General features: G+C 45.4%; 1 protein-coding gene across 17 annotated transcripts in view; it reads left to right on the plus strand.

Moving 5' to 3' along the window:
- The window catches only part of DYSF (dysferlin), a 189,343-nt gene that overhangs the window by 149,361 nt on the left and 23,375 nt on the right, over nt 1-16,607 (plus strand). For all 17 annotated transcript variants that reach the window (XM_062209628.1, XM_062209632.1, XM_062209630.1 and 14 more), the window contains 4 exons: nt 6,423-6,521; nt 12,401-12,529; nt 12,808-12,963; nt 14,374-14,465. In XM_062209628.1, coding sequence (XP_062065612.1) covers nt 6,423-6,521; nt 12,401-12,529; nt 12,808-12,963; nt 14,374-14,465 — 476 coding nt within the window. The remainder of the gene's footprint in view (nt 1-6,422; nt 6,522-12,400; nt 12,530-12,807; nt 12,964-14,373; nt 14,466-16,607) is intronic.

A 16,607-nucleotide genomic window follows, 5' to 3' on the forward strand; every position in this document is an offset into this window, starting at 1 on the left:
CTCTCCTGTGACAACTGGGGTTTATAGGAAATGTCTTCCCTGCGGCGCGCTTGCTGTGATACCCGTGCAGCCACCTTCTGTCAGGTGTCCAATGCCCCAGTTCCCCTGGCGACCTCTGGGTGGCTGCTGCTTTCTGATCCCCACAAGTGTGCATCCAGGGGCGAGAAGTGGGATGCCTTATCAGAAACCACAAGTGTCCAGTTCTCACTCTTTTCTCCCCTTCCCCTCTGTCCATGATGGGGAAATCTGGCTGGACAAAGCATTCATTTAAGACTATCTTATTAATGTCGCAGAGTTGTAAACTTGAAAGCCAAGAATAAACAACCGCTTCCCTATGGCTGCCCCTCTCCCCAACTTAGGCGTTCATGTGTCCATCAAACATTAACTGAATTCTCCAAGGGCCAGGAAAAGTAGATCAGGAAGGTGGATGGCAATGGGCCCACTTGAAGCTGTGACATGAACTCAGAGTGGGACCAGGCAGCTGGTTTGATGCTCCCTCTAGCCACATTTAGTTGTGGGGGCTGCTGGACAGGGAGGGAAGAGCAGGTTTTAAACCAAGGGCGGGTTGGGCAGAAGCACAATGAAACAAGAGAGAGGGAGGGGAGTTCAGAAGCTGAGGAGGACCAAAGGGACAAATAAAAGATTGCAGGGCAGAAAACAAATTAATTCATATGAGAGTTATGATTTTGCCACCTGCATAATTCCTGTCAAAGATGATGGCAAATGATTAGAGGGAAGTTTACCTATAGTACTCAGGATCACAATGGGGACCAAAGTCACTGAGCAGTAGACCAGCTGGTGTGACCAGAAGTTATGAAGTCTCCTTGCTAGCTCTGTGTCTGCCCTGAAGCTTTGAGGGGTGAGGAAGGTATAGGCAGGGTGGGTCCTCCGTGAAAACTGAGTAAGGTGTAGATTCTGCTGGGTGGCCAGTTGGTTATTCTGTCAAAATACCTATTTGACTCTTACTTCCTATAGAATAAACACTTGGGATTGCTCCTTTTGTTCTTTTGTTTGAAGTTACATGTTTGCATTTGATAATTTTTACTTTAATAGTTTTAATGAGATAATCTACTTAAGCCCCCATTTAAAGTATACAATGCAGTGCTTTTTAGTATTTAACAGAGTTATGCAACTATCACTGTAACCAATTTTAGGATATTTTAATCTCTCCACAAAGAGACCCTCTACTCAATAGCAGTCATCTCTCATTTCTTCCCAACCCTGCCCCACGGCAACCTCCACTCTGCTTTTTGTTTCTCTTGATTGGCCTGTCCTGAACATTTCATGTTAATGGACCCATATAATGTGTGGTCTTTGCTGATGAGCTTTTTCCACTAGCATAATGTTTTCAAGCTTCATTCATGTTGTAATATGTGTCATTCTCTTTTGTAATATGTTCTGCATTCTTTTTTGTTACCAAATAATATGCCTTTATCCATTCATCAGTTGATGGACATTTGAATCCTTTAGATTTTTGGGCTCTTATGAATAATTCTGCTTTGAACAGTTGTATACATGTTTTTGTGCTAGATGTATATCCAGGAGTGGAATTGTCAGGTTGTTAGGAAACTGACCATTGGAGGTACGGCCAGACTGTTGTCCAAAGCACCTGCACAGCTTTACACCAAAACGTGCGACAGTACCACGTCTTCAACACTCACTGTCATCTGACTTCTTCAATATAGCTGTCCTCATGAGTGACTTTATTTTTTTTTAATCGTGGCTTTGTTTTGCATTTCTCCCATGGCCAGTGATGTTGAGCATCTTCCCATGTGCTTATTGGCCATTTGTGTTTCTTCTTTGGAGGAAGGTCTTTTTAAATTTTTTGAGATCAGGGTTTTGTTGTTGTTACTGAATTGTGTGAGTTCTCTGTATATTCTAGATAAAAATCCCTTGTCAGATGTATGATTTGCAAATGCCTTTGATTCTGTGTGTTGTCTTTTGAGGCATCCTGCTACTGTTCTTTATTTTCAAAGTTTTTAATTTCTGGGGTAGGTGTTGTGCCAAAGCAGGTTAAGCCTCCATCTGAGACGCCAGTGTCCCATATGTGTACCTGCTCGAGACCTGGCTGTTCCACTTCTGATCCTGCTAATGTGCCTGGGAAAAGCAGTGAAAGATGGTCCAAGTGCTTGGGACCCTGCATCCACATGGGAGACCCAGAAGAAGCTCTGGGCTCCTAGCTTCTGCCTGGCGCAGCCTGGCCATTGCAGCCATTTGGCAAGTGAACCAGTGGATTGAAGATCTCTTTCTCTCTCCCCTCACCGCCTCCCCATCTCTCCTCCTCTCTCTGTAACTCTGCCTTTCAAGTAAATAAAAAATAGAAATTAAAAAAACTTTTTAAAAAGCTTTAAAGCTTACAGGAAATACTTGTACACAATGAAAAGTCTAAATTTTTGATAAAAGGAATAAATAAAACATTGGTAACATCACTATTTAGATGTAATCACTGTGAACATTGGGGTTTAGGCCTTTTATTAAAGTGATATACAGTATTTAACCCTTTATAAGTATCACCAGCTCTGCATGACTTCCCTTCTATAGCATCACTTTAATCATGAATGTACGGTTTTCCCAGACAGCTCCTCACAGTTGGGCACTTCAGTTTCCAGTTTTTCAGTGTTTTAAATGAACTTAAATATTTAAGCATATCCATGTACTTTCTTTGGGTAGATTTCTAGAATAGATTTGCTGGGTCAAAGTGTAGGCACATTTTTAAGGCTATGGAAACATGCAACTGATTGACTTTCTGGAAAATGTGTGGCCAGCATCACTCCTGCCGGCAGTTTGTGGAAATGTCAGTCCTTGGCCAAGAAGCTAACATGATCTGCACGACAGCAGCAGCAGCACATTTATCAGTAATAGTAGTAACACTTAGGTTGCATTTATTGCTGGGTGCCGTTTTGAGCACATTATACATTTATTCCTCCCAATAACTCTATCAGATTGGAACTGTTATTTTTCCATTTTACAGGTTCGCTAATTGCAGAATGGAGAAGTTAGGTAGTTGTCCAAGATCACGTGGCTGGAGTGGTGAGATCTGAACTCTTGGAATCAGGCTCCTAACAGATCTGCTTTAGTGTTTTCTCTGGGTCATGTGCAGATGATCAGGAGAGGCCGCCAAAGGCAAAGTCCAGGAAGGGAGGAAGCCTGGTGCTATGCAGTACAGTGCTGGCGTGGGCTCTCAGAGCATCTTCCTAATGCTAGTAAGAGCCTATTACTCTTAATCCACTGAGAGTTTCCTTTAGGAATAAACCAGACATTCTACCCCTCCCTCTGCTATTTTTTGCTTTTGTTTTTATTTTTGTTTTGCATCTTATAAATCAGGGGTTGGCAAACTCTCTCTTTCAGGCCAGATAGTAAATATTTTAGGCTTGGAGGACACAGGTCTCTGTTGCCATCATTCCACTCTGATCTCATCCCTGAAAAGCAGCCACTGCTGTTTAAGTTTTAAAGCTACATGGCCAGCCAGTGCGCTGGAGTTTTCCAACCTCTGTTGACCATGATCTTGTGGGGTTTCTGTCATTGCTCGTCATTATTGAGCCATTTTTGCATTCTTGAATAAGCCAGTGCAATCATGCCAGGTCTACTGTGCAATCTGTTTAATATTTTATTTAGGATCTTTATAGCTCTACCCAGGAAAGAGATAAATCTGTGTGTGTGTGTCATTCTTTTTCAGGTGTTGTTTCATAAATGAGTGGGGAACATTTTCTTTTTTGTCGATGTTGTAGAACAGAGTGACTTCGTCTTTGAAAACAGATAGAACTTTCCCTTAGCTTGACCCGATATCTTTCTTGGAAGTCGTTCTTTGGGATCTCTTCCACTTTTTATCAGGTTTATAGATCATTTCAAAATTGGCTCCTTTTGAATCACTGTTACCAATTTATATTTTTCTAGAAAATCACTCACCTCAAATAGACTTTACATGATTTTGTTACTGATTTCCCCCTAGTAAATATTAATATAGAATACTAATATTATATATTGTGCATTTGTGAGTATTTTTATTCTAACCATAGCATATTTTGTTTTTAATCTGTCACATTCCTAATATTGTACCTATTTTTAAAAATTAGTTTTGATGAGTGTTTATTTTAGTGGTCTTTGAAAGCTTGCTCTGGGATTTAAGTATCTTCGCCTTTATAAAATGTTAGTTTCTTGCAGCTTTCTTTGATCTTTCTGTTCTTTCCAATTTCTTGAATTATCAGGTTACTTATTTTCATTCTTTGTATACAAAAGTGAGAACACTTAAGGCTGGATATTCAGCTGGTGCAGATACGGCTACAGCTCGTACGTTTTGGGGCCTCTGCCTCTCATGGTTGATATTTTCTTGGTACCTGTGATCTTGGTTTTGGTTTTCACCTTGTTCTAGAAGAGTAGTAAGAGTGTGCTTTTAAATTTCCAAAAGGAACAGATTTTAATTTTTAACATTTCTCATTGATTTCTAGTTTTATTGCAGTACAGTCAGAGAATGTGACTGATAGGGATTTTATTTCTGGAACTTTACTGAGATTTGCTTTGTGGCTTTTTATTTTCTTCTCAGTTCTCCAAGGGTACTGGAAAAGAAGGTATATTTTCTGTTTTTAGTTTCTATCATGTTTGTCTACTTAGTTGTTACTGTTAATGGTATTATTTACATCCTCCGTCACCTACTGCTTTTTAAAAAATTACTTGGTTTTTCAAGACTGAGAGGAGTATAATACCTTTCAGCAACTGTTGCCTGTGTGTCTGTCCTTTTCACAGAAGACAGTGCTTGTGTTTGTGCCTGCCTCTGAGCCTAAGTTACGAACTCAAATCTTTACGCAGCTTAAGGAAAATAAATGTTTTGGAGGAACCTAACAGCTAAACTGAATTCCATGTCTACCCAGGTGCACATCTAGCCTGTGTGTGTGTGTGAGAAAGAGAGAGGGAGAGAGTTTCAGTAAACTCACCTCCCTTGGGCGTGGCTGTATATGTGTCTTCCTCTGAGTGCTGGTCATTGTGTGAGTCTGGTATGTGTGTCTGTACATGTGTGTTCATCCCTAGCATCTTTTCCTTGAAATTGAACTTCTGATGTCAGGGCCTGGGGCTGCCTTGCTCTAAGCTGGCTCTTTCAGGAGAGTAGGAATCAGGAAGCTCTGTTTGCCTGCATCTTAACCCCTCTAACCCTCTCCTCTCCTCTCCTCTCGTTCCCTCCCCTCCCCTCCCCTCCCTGCTCCTCCCCGCTCCTCCCTGCTCCTCCCCGCTCCGCTGCAGAAGACCTTCCTGGTAAGTGGTCAGAGGGTGACTGCCCCAATCTGGTGCTCCTGTGCTGCTCTGCGTAAGGCGGCCACACGAGGATGTTGGGACCCTCATCCTGCCCTCTCCCTGATGCCTGTTCAGGTGCCCTGGGCCTGGCTCCAGCTTGTGCCTGTCCTTCATCTGGGGGAACTAGGACTCATGTTGGCTCAAAGGGGGCTGCCAGCATTTTCAGAAATGCAGCAGCAGGCATCCAGCTCATCTCACAGAATTAGAGCAGACTCCTGAGAGATGCGCTAGCCCAGCCTCTCACAGAGGAGGAAAGCGAGTTCAGAGGGGCTCTCCTGACACCCTGTGTCTTCCCACTGAACCAGAGCAGCTGCAGTGGTGTGGACACAGAGCCAGTGCCCAGCCTTGCGGGGGTGGGGGGTTCCGGGACAGCTGTGAGAGAAGTGAGCATCCCACCTTCAGCGAGCTTGCTGATCATCCGGATGACAGGACACGGCTGAAGGAGGGTGTAGCCCCCAAAACTGAGAAGACCCATGGAAATACCATGAGCAGGAGGCCAGTGTTTGCCACGATGGGCCTGGCCACATCTTCCTGCAGATACGAGTGACTGGAGGAAGGCGGGGCAGTGCGTGCTGTCACAGACTCCCTTTCGTCTCTCCGAATTCCCCCCATCTGGCAGCGTCTTTGAATAAAGGGCAGTTGGTATTTGTGGATTTTCAGCGCTTCTGCCTGGACTGGCCTTGCAGGAAGCTGAGTTCTGATTCCCAGGGCTTCCTTTCTTGCCAGGGCAGCAGGTCTAGATGGCTCCTTTGGGTCTGGGCATTGCTGGATCTGCTGCATTTTATTCATTAAAAGCCACATGATCGGTTCTTCCCCCAGAGTCACCCTGCGTATCCTCTGGTTTTAGCTTCAGCGTGTCCCTAGGATACAGGGGGTACCATGATGGTGATGCCCACTTCACGGAACAGAAGAAGGAGGCCTGAGAGCTTAACAGAAGCACAGAGCAAATGGGGGCGGAGCCCATGCCTCCCAGGCCCAGTGGGTGTTAAACTTCCCCTGAGGAGTCTGTTCCCTGCCCCGCAGAGCTCCCCCAGCAGGAAGGCATTGGAGTGCAGGCCGGTCAGTGGTTCTGGGGACTCTTACTCAGAAGGGCCCTACTTGCAAGCTGTTTCCTAAGCCGTCTCCGTCTCTCTACTCAGGAAGAAGAGTTCATCGATTGGTGGAGCAAATTCTTCGCCTCCATAGGGGAGAGGGAGAAGTGCGGCTCCTACTTGGAGAAGGATTTTGACACACTAAAGGTGAGGCCCCACAGGAGGGGAATGTGTCCGTATGTGCATCTGTGTGTGCTTGTGTGTTCCAGGTAAACACATGTTAGACTCTTGTGTATTTATGTATATGGTATGCGCATATATAACTGTTGTGTGCTCATGTGTTCAATGTAGATAATGCTGTACTCTTGTGTGCGCTCACGTACAAATACGGTGTGCTTGTGTGAATACATGCTATTCTCCCATGTATATAGTATACTTGTACATAAATGTGATATGCTCATGTGTTATGCATAAAAACATGCTATCCTCCTGTATGTGTAGATATTTAGTATACTCATGGATATACATAGTATACTCATGTATATATGTAAGACACACTCATGTATGTATGTAAATGTATACTCACATATATGTATAGTATAATCATGTTTGTCTATATCTGATACTCATGTATATATGGCATATGCTTGTATTACATGTATATGTATAGGCCTATATGATATACTCACGTATATGGTATATTCATATATGCACACATAATGCATATGTGTATATGTGGTATACTCATGTTTGTGCATACAAATTTACATATATATGTAAAGATACCCATACATATATCGATATCATTTGGTGCCCAAGGGTGATGAGTTCTGATGATCTAATTGGGGTGAGAAAGGCTACCCTATCAATTTAGAGCAAGAAGTTGGTGTGGGTTGTGATAACCAAGAAAATATTTCTGGAAAGTGCTAAAAAATTCTCACATTATGCCTGGGATTAAAATCCTCCCTGCCCCCTAAGAAGCACTCGCTGCCCCCTGAACAAGTAACTAGGAAGGTAGATTGGTGTGAGCAACCCACTGACAGATTTTCAAAGATTTAAAGGTTTAAAGTTGCAAAACAGTGGAAATTGATAAAGCTTGGAGATTTGTTTCACTGTTCTCTTTCTTTTTTTATTTTTTAAAGATTTATTTATTTATTTGAAAGAGTTACACAGAGAGAGGAAAGGCAAAGAAAGAGAGAGAGGTCTTCCATCTGATGGTCACTCCTCAATTGGCCGCAACGGCCAGAGCTGCGCCGACCTGAAGCCAGGAGCCAGGAGCTTCCTTCGGGTTTCCCACACAGGTGCAGGAGCCCAAGGACTTGGGCCATCTTCTACTGTTTTCCCAGGCCACAGCAGAGAGCTGGATGGGAAGTGGAGCAGCCAGGACTCGAACCGGCGACCATGTGGGATGCCGGCACTGCAGGCGGCAGCTTTACCCGCTACGCCACAGCGCCGGCCCCTCACTGTTCTCTTTCAATATTATTTGAAATTTGCTATAATGGGAAATTTATATTGAAAAGGAAAGTCAGTTGAGACTGTACCTCTGACCTCCCCCTTCTCCTGCCCAGCCCCTAAAATTGGGGCAGAACTTACCTAGCAAATATAAAACTACGATAAACTCTATTTCTGTAAAAAGAATAAGAATTGAACCACCCAAATTCCAATATTTTAAGGAAATTCTACAGTACAATTCAATATTTTGAAAGTTAACTAGTTTTTAAAAAGATAGCCAGAAGTGACTCAAAAATTCTTCCCAAAGAGTTGTATAATCTCCAGAATAGGGTTGCCAGACAAAATTTAGAATGCCCAGTTACACTGAGTTTCAGATAAATAATGAATACATTTTTGGTATAAACGTGCTTCAAACATTAGGTAGGACATACTTATCTAAAAATTATTTCTCATAATTTTAGATGAAATTCAAATATGAGGGTATTTAAAAAGGTTTGTAGAAAAATGAAATTGAAAGCTGTTTATTTGGGTGTAAAGGCTTTTTGAACTCTATGCACAGATCTTCATAATGGGTATTTTCTATGAAATTTCTTTGAAGAGTCCCTTGTATAACTGGATGCTCTGTATTTTCACTTGGTATTTCTGGAACATAAGTGGGGGAGACTCTGAACCCCACGGTTACTGCCCAGGCATGGGGAAGAGAGAACGGGTGGTGAGCCCAGGATGTTAGACCCTTGGGGAAGCCCCCTGGAGCCCCATAGGGGACTGGATGAGTGAGAGGTGAGGTGAGCTGGGCCTGGGCTCTCGCTGATGCTGCTGGCCGAGAGCCCTCGGGGACTGTACTGGGCGATCTCCCTGGGTGGGCATTGTTGGCTCTGCCGCACTGGAAGCTGTCTGTGAGTTGTTGCTGAACACCTGGCTGCTTAGAGACTAGGCCACAGGCAGCAAGGGCAAGCCTCAAGCAGCAAGTTCTTCATTGCCTCGGGAGTTGGGCATGTGAGGTCGGGCACAGAGACAGGACTATTTGTGTACCAGGAAGAAGGTCCGACACATTAGGTCTGGCATGTGGTACTGTGGCCTTGCCAAAAATATGAAACAAACCAAGCAAGAATGACGATTCCTGCCAGGGTGGCCCCGTGGCCCTGGCCCTGGCCTCTCTCTCCCCTCCCCAGATACCGGATGTGTAGCTGGCACCCGGCCCTCCGGCCTGACCTCTCTGAGGTGGCCTCTGACAGCATCCAAGTGAGAATAGGCTCGAGAGAGCAAAATGCATTCAGATGGTGCTGGGGGCGAAACTAGGCCTGGAAGGGACGTTGGTTCTTTAAGGACAAGCAAGTGGGAGAACACCACCACCACCAGCACAGGTCTTTGAGCATGATGGAGAGAATCAGGCACGTGGTGGGTGGAGGAGAGAACACAGTTTAGAAGTTACAAGTGTGAGAAAGAACAACTCATAATCCAAACAGCAAAAGTGTTGGAGACACAAGATGTAGCAAGGACGCATGCACAAAGCAATAGAAAAGGAACAAAACACTCGCTTTCTTTATAGATGAAAGTAGGTTAACCTTCTCCATTAAGTGATAAGACCTCTCAGATTACATCAAGAGCCAGTCATGTTGTCCTTAAAAGGCACATCTAGAACAATACAGCGTAGGATGGATGAAAAATAAATACTTGGACAAACAAAAGGGAAGTGGATGGAATTTAACATAAAAAGCAAAGGAAACAAAATAGCATTTGATTTAAATGAAAGATATCCATATCAATGAAAAGTCCCCCAAAGCTTAGAAATTCTAACACCAAAATTAGAGAGAAATATAGAAACCAGCAGCTCACAGAATTAAAAGAACATCATGACAGAAATGAAAGTTGCAGGGGTGATTTTGATGCACATTCCTCCTTGACCAAGTAAGCAGGCAATAAATAAATAAAGAAATAGAAGATCTGAATAACAAGGTAAATGTTTTTGTAAGCTATGTCAAGTTAAAATTGTCGCTTTACATGAAGCTAAAATTATAGCTTTGAAATTGAGAAAATAAAAAAGAGAGAGTACATTTTTTCCTAATGCTCAGAGAACACTTTCAAAATTTGATCACATATTAGTTTAGTAATGTTACCAAAATCAGAAATCATACAAGACAGATTAAAATGCAATAAAATGAGAAATTAATAATAAAAGTTTAAACAAAAAGTCCAACCACTTGGAAATTATAAAGTATTTTATTGGGACTTCCAGTATGAACATGGCTGCATAAGTCAGCATTTTTCCCCTTTTCTGTTGGAAATCATTCAAACCCACAAAATTCATTTTTCAGAAAAGTTGGAAACAAATGAAAGCCACAGACTCCAAAATATATGTAAGGGCTGCCCAAAGACAGCCGGGATTGGGTAGAGGCCACTCAACAGTAAACGGAGAGAAGATGCATGAGAGTGCTGGAAGGCCCTTGAGGTAGCTGGTTTCAGAAAGCCCCACACAAGCTAGGCTTCCTGATAGAAGAATATCGATGGTTCTTTCATACAGATGAGGAGCCCGTGGGGATTTATTTTCTTGTTCTCTCTCTCTCTCTCTCTTTTTTTTTTTTGTGAGTGCCTGAGAATATTCATAATAAGATTTTAAAATACAGCTCTCCCAAAATTGAAGTTTCACCATGAAGTATAGGTATTAGCTTCCTTATTTAGAACAGTGGACCTGAGAACTTTGGAGCAGGTTCAGGAGATGACAGACATCTCCTAGACCTAGGTTGACCCAGAGAAGCAGAGATGGTGGAGCTACACAAGCATCACACAGATGAGCCATGTTGGAAGGAAGCAGTCTGTCTTCGTGGTGGGAATAGAGAGAATTGTGACAAGAAGTCAGAAACGGCACAGTGTTAATTTAAACATCCCGCACATGCACACACACAAAATACAAGTGAAAATTTACTAGAAAGAAGATATATATGCACCAGAAAAAAAATTACCAAAGAACAGAAGAGGGAAAACGTTTTGCTGTGAGCTTTTTAAAACTGGGCAGTCAGAAGGCAAGCAGCAATAAAAGAATGCTTAAGGAGTGATTAGATGAGTGGCCACAGGAAGTATGAAGTGTGGGACTTGGGAAAGAGAAGCAGATGTGAAACTAGAAGCATTTCTGGGCAGAGTGGCCGTGTAGCAAGTGTAAGCAGGGGCCCGGAGGACAGAAAGTAGAAAGCAACATGAGATGGAAGCAAAGGGGAAGTTGTAGAGGAGTGAAGAGTAAATGATCTACAGAAAAGTCAGCGGAGAGGAGACCCAACATCTGCACAATTGGAGTCTCTGCAAAGACAACTAAATAGTGAGATAAAGCAGATAAACATACAGGGGCTTACTGAACATAGATGAAAGGATACTTAAATAGACGTGTGAAAAGTACTGCAGAACTCGGTTAAAGGCCCAGGACCCTCACCTCTTCAGCAGTGCCCTGAATGGCTTGTGTCCTGCCTTACAAAAGTGTCTTGAACTTGATGGAGCTTCTGTTGAGAAAAGGAGCTTATTTTTTTAAATTCCCATCTTTTAATTACATTTTTCTATGAGTGTTTTGAAGTCTGATACTTTAAAAGTTCATGGAAAAATGGAATTAAAGGATAAGCTTATGTTGGTGCAAAAAACTTTGAAATTATGTATATGAAGGGTCTCCAGCAAGTTCATGGAAAATTTATACTCTAAAAGCAATACGTGAATTTGAACTTTTTTGCATCAAAAAACACTACTTTGAATTCCATTTTCCATGAACTTTTTGAAGTCCCTGTGTGTGTGTGTGTGTATATATATACACTGTTCAAAGAGACACATACCAAATGCTAAATAACTAGTTATTTTGTGGAATCAGAATTTGTCAGCATTAATTCTTTCTTTATATTTGATAAGATTTTCAAATTTTTGATATCCTATATCACTTGCACAATAAAATATTTCTTGCAAGAGGTGGACCTTGGGCCTCACAGGAGAGGTAGAACTTGAACCGGGTCTAAATGAGAAATAATATTATAAAGGTGAGAGAGTCAGCGTGTATATTAACCAATTTAATATTAATATTTATTGGGTATATTATATTATCTAAAATAAAAAAACTGGATTCACTTAAGCCTAAGCAATTTCAAAACACTGCCCTAATAAATAAAAATTACTGGCTATAAAGTATTGCTCAGAACATATACCAGACCTGATATTTGATACCGTTATCATTGGACATATTGAACAGTGAGCATTTTTGCTTGAAATGCTGACCTGTTAATTTTTCAGAGCTGTATCTCAGTCTTCAAATAAAAATACAGTCAACTTTTCATTCGTTTGGGATCTTGGTCCCCTAAAACTGTAACACGCATGGATGCGACAGCTCTCCCATATCCAGGGTATTTGATTGACCAGAGAAGCCTGTCTCTGACTGGTGCCACTGCTCCTTATTTGACTTTCTCTCTCACCTTTTGACCTCCCCAACCCCGTGCTCCTGGCCTCCATTCCTTTGTGCTTTGTTTTCTTTCCTCATTTTCTCCTCCTCTGTTTCGTGTCCTCTCCTTCCCTCTCATGCTGTCACCTTTCACCTCCTTTACCACCCTCTTCCTCTGCTGTCCCTCTACTTCCTCTCCTTGTCCTCTTCCCTCATCCCCACCGTGTGGCAGGTCTACGACACCCAGCTGGAGAACGTGGAGGCCTTTGAGGGCCTGTCTGACTTTTGTAACACCTTCAAGCTCTACCGGGGCAAGACTCAGGAAGAGGTGGAAGATCCGTCTGTCATTGGGGAATTCAAGGTAAGTCCTGGAGGAAGCATCCCTAACCCAGGCAGCCCTGGGACTGTTGTTACAGCACTAGGTGGGGAAGAGAGAGCCATGGCAACGACACTGGTCACGTGGTGCTGATGCTGCTGGCAGTGCTGCCGCTGCTGCAGAATCTGATGGTGATGGAGCGGCAATGGGCTGGGTGATCGCTGTAGCGATGACTCTCGTAGAGATGAGTGCGGTGGTCGTAACGGTGATTGTGTTGGTGACAGTGATGGCAAAATAAAAAGTGAACCCCTCATTGTTTTCAGGGCCTCTTCAAAATTTATCCACTCCCAGAAGACCCAGCTATCCCCATGCCCCCCAGACAGTTCCACCAGCTGGCTGCCCAGGGGCCGCAGGAGTGCTTGGTCCGTATCTACATCGTCCGTGCCTTTGGCCTGCAGCCCAAGGACCCCAATGGGAAGGTAACATGTCTAGAACCCTTACCTTCACCAGAATAGTGGGTGTAGGTACAGATGGCCTGTGGCATCCAGCCACAGTCTCCACCCCAGCGAGTTCACAGCAAACTGGGGAAACCAGACAAACTGAAACCCAAAACCCAGATGGGACAGGACGGAGTTCCATCAAGGACCAAGTACTCTAGGAGGTTGGAGAAGGCTGAAGGACTTTGGAGAGATGAAGGAGGTTTCCCAAAGAACTCTTAAGGATTAAAAAAATTACCATTTTCAGAAGAGTCGAAGCATAGGCAGAGATTTGGAAGAAGACTGCGTCCTGTGTATGTAGAACAAGGATGGGGCGTAAGTCAGGCTGAAGGTTCAGGTTGGGGCTGGATTGTGGAGGGCTTTCACTGGCATAGGCGCACAGTAGGGAGGGAGCAGGATTAGAAACTCCTGAGCCGGAGGCAAGAGGAAAGTCCAGTGTTACTCACTCTGTCTTTATTCACAGTTCTGATATTTAGTTCATCACAGACTATTATCATTGGTTTACATTTTTAAAATATTTCATTGAAACATTGTCTTGATTGCTGAGTTTTTTGGCTCTCAAATTTTGTGCCTGAGGCTTGGGCCTCAGCTCTTGTTTCCCTAGTTCTGGCCCAGTATGGGAGAGAAGGATTGTAGGAGGGAAGGAGTCTGGAGGTATAGGGAGTGGCAGGGATGGAATGGGAGGGGAGAGGGAGAGAGAGAGAGAGAGAGAGAGAGAGAGAGAGAGAGAAAGGAAAGGCAGGGGTGTGGACCACTGGAATTTGGAGGCACAAAGCTAGGGTACATATCTTAACATTTTAGACACAGTATGTGTCCTTGAGGTGATGGACAGAGGCTGGCGATGCATCTATAATGCTGAATTTCAAAGCTAAATAGAGCAATCCTCAGCCCCGGGGCCCACCGATAGCTTCTGGGAAGAATTTGTGGCCAGTATGTTGGTTCACATTTCAGGCCAACGAGTTGGTTTGTAACCATTTGGTCTTTTCGATGCTGGGTGAGCCCTTCTTCCTTCAGCTACTCCTGGAAGCTGGCTGGAAGCTTCCAGGGAGAACATTCTGGGCTGGCCTAGGTGGGCACAGTCTGACCAGCTCTCTCCCTCTCTACCTGCTTAAGCAGCAGCGTCAGAGAGGGCCCAGTCTGGCCTGCCCATGTAAATCATACGGACTGGTGCTTCTGAGGGTGGAGCCTGCCCCACTCACCCTTAGGCACCCCATTCCCACTGTTGCAGCTGAGCTTAGAAGCCCACGCCAGGGCCGTGTGGTGTGGTATGCAGGGCAAGGCTCCTGGCAGGCAGGACACAGTGCACGTGGCAGCTTCCCGATGGTCTTCAGAAGTCCCAGGGATGTGTTGGGAGAGGGGTTTCACTTACACGTTTTCTGTCTCCTCCCCCAGTGTGATCCTTACATCAAGATCTCCGTAGGGAAGGAATCAGTGAGCGACCAGGACAACTACATCCCCTGCACCCTGGAGCCTGTGTTTGGAAAGTAATTTGGGGACGGCTTGGGTCTTGGGAGGGAGGATCCTATGTGGGCAGGCCACAGTCGAGTTGGGGAGATGTGGCCACCTCAGCCACTTCTCCTTGTGCTAAAGGCTCGCGTTCTGGCGGAAGCTCCTAGGTAAGCACACAAGGTTACGTCTAAGTCAGGAGTCTCCATGGACGTTCAGAGGAGGCATTTGCTAATTCTGCCTTGTTTTTTGGATGAACTTTTTCTTTGGAATTATTTTACATTTACAGAAAAGTTACAGAGATGGCACAGCCTTTGCCCCATTTCCTCCACCGTTAGTATCTTACCTAACCATGGCACATTTGTTAACATGAAGAAAATGATGTTGGTGCATTATCGCTAACCAAACTGCAGGCTTTTATCAGGATCCAACATATGTCTTTTTATTGTTCCAGGATGCTACCCAGGGCACCACATTGCATTTAGTCAGTATTTTCTTTTAGAGTCCCTTGTGTGTCCATAGTGGATAGCTAAGGAAGCATGTGGAGCCAGAATAGTACGATGATTCTGCAAGCTCAGAACAGGGCAAGGCGGGCTCCCAGGGAGATTAGCGGGAGACCGCACCTGGCTTTGTGGTATCATGAAGTAACACAGAGAATTCACGGCCAGTGTCTGTTGACTTCCTTGTGGTCACTCAGCCCTGCACCCAGGACCTGTCAACCTGGAGAAATGTCATTCTTGAAGGGGCACCAATCCTGGCCATTGATGGGCCACCACCGCCCTGGAGCTGGAGGGAATTCAGCAGGTGGGAGACAGGAACTCTGTTCAGTGAGCACCAAGGGCTCATGGAAATGGGGCAGTGCACTGGGGAGGGGTGGAAGGCAGGCTGTTCCATGATGTCAGGGCCAGCCAGGTGAGGGCGAGTGCAGAAAAGCCCCTCTCGTGCCTGTTTCCCGTCACCCCGAAGCGTGGCCACGCTTGAGCCTCCCTCCCCTCGCAGCGGAGGCTCACTCTCCAGTCCCTGGGTTGAACAAGCCCAGCTCATGAGACAGAATCAAAACTCGACTTAGTGGTCACTTTGCCAGGACCCTGTAAACATTCACTCCTGGCAGGGAGGGGGCGGCGAGTGACCTGCCCCTCTGCCCAAGGGGATGCTGGGGCCAGTGGGCAGCTGTTCTCTCTTGCCCCTCAGCCACTTTGAGTCCCAGACCCACCTTCTCAGGGCTGAAGCCAGTGCCCATTCACATGCATCCGCAAGCACCCAGGTGACTTTGCAGGAGAGAATTTTGCCTTTCCCCTTCCCTAGCCAGGTCCTTTGTCGAGGAGTGAGTGCGTGGACGGAAGGAGGCTGAGCCAGCCGCCGAGGTCTGTGACTGCTGTGCGGCCCGGGCCAGGAAGCTCACACTGGGGAAGGGGCGCATTTCGTCTGCCGACTGCCCTGTTGTCTGTGCACTCTGGATGTCGGGTGCTTCAAGCCGATTCATCATCTTGTGGGTGCTTTCCAGAGCTTCCTCTCAGAGCCCCTCGGAGCCCTCCCTCTGCACCTCCTGGGCTGTGGTGGACGCCACCTGCCCTTAGCCGGACACCCTGCAGCTCCTGGCCCTTGGGTGGTCCACTTCAGAGTCTCTGGCTGTAGGAACTCGTGGAGCTCCCTCTGGCCGGAAGCCAGAACAGCTCGAGTCTGGCCTCATGGTGGCCCTTCTGCATATGAAGCCTGTGTCCTTGCCCAGCCATGAACTGGCCCCTCCTCGTGTGGCCCCTGCCTTCCTCCTCTTTGCCACAAACCACGTTAGCTGTCTTGAGTGGGAGTTAGGCACCGGCCTTGGATCTCCTACCTGCAGGCAGCTCATCTCAAGGGGAGAGGAAAGAACGCCCCTACTTCTGCCCCCATGGTAGGTGAGGGTCTCAGATGCAGCAGGCACTCTCTTCGAAGACATCTTTTTCACACCCCACCCTGGAAGCAGACATGAAGCCCCAAGAGTCCAGAAAGTGGGTTCCAGGCCACTCCCTTGGTGTGAGTTCCAGAGCTCTGACGCATGGCTCTGGAGTGTCACATCTCGTGTCTCCTGGTGACACGGTGAGCACTTCGGCTTTAAGGTTCTGCTCCAACTCCTGCTTTCCTGCTGTGGCCCGTCAGGCATCAGCCTGGTGTACGGGAAACCTCGCACACACTCAGCAAAG

The sequence above is a fragment of the Lepus europaeus genome, chromosome 13 (assembly GCF_033115175.1).
Source record: "Lepus europaeus isolate LE1 chromosome 13, mLepTim1.pri, whole genome shotgun sequence".
In the NCBI taxonomy this organism is placed as follows: Eukaryota; Metazoa; Chordata; class Mammalia; order Lagomorpha; family Leporidae; genus Lepus; species Lepus europaeus.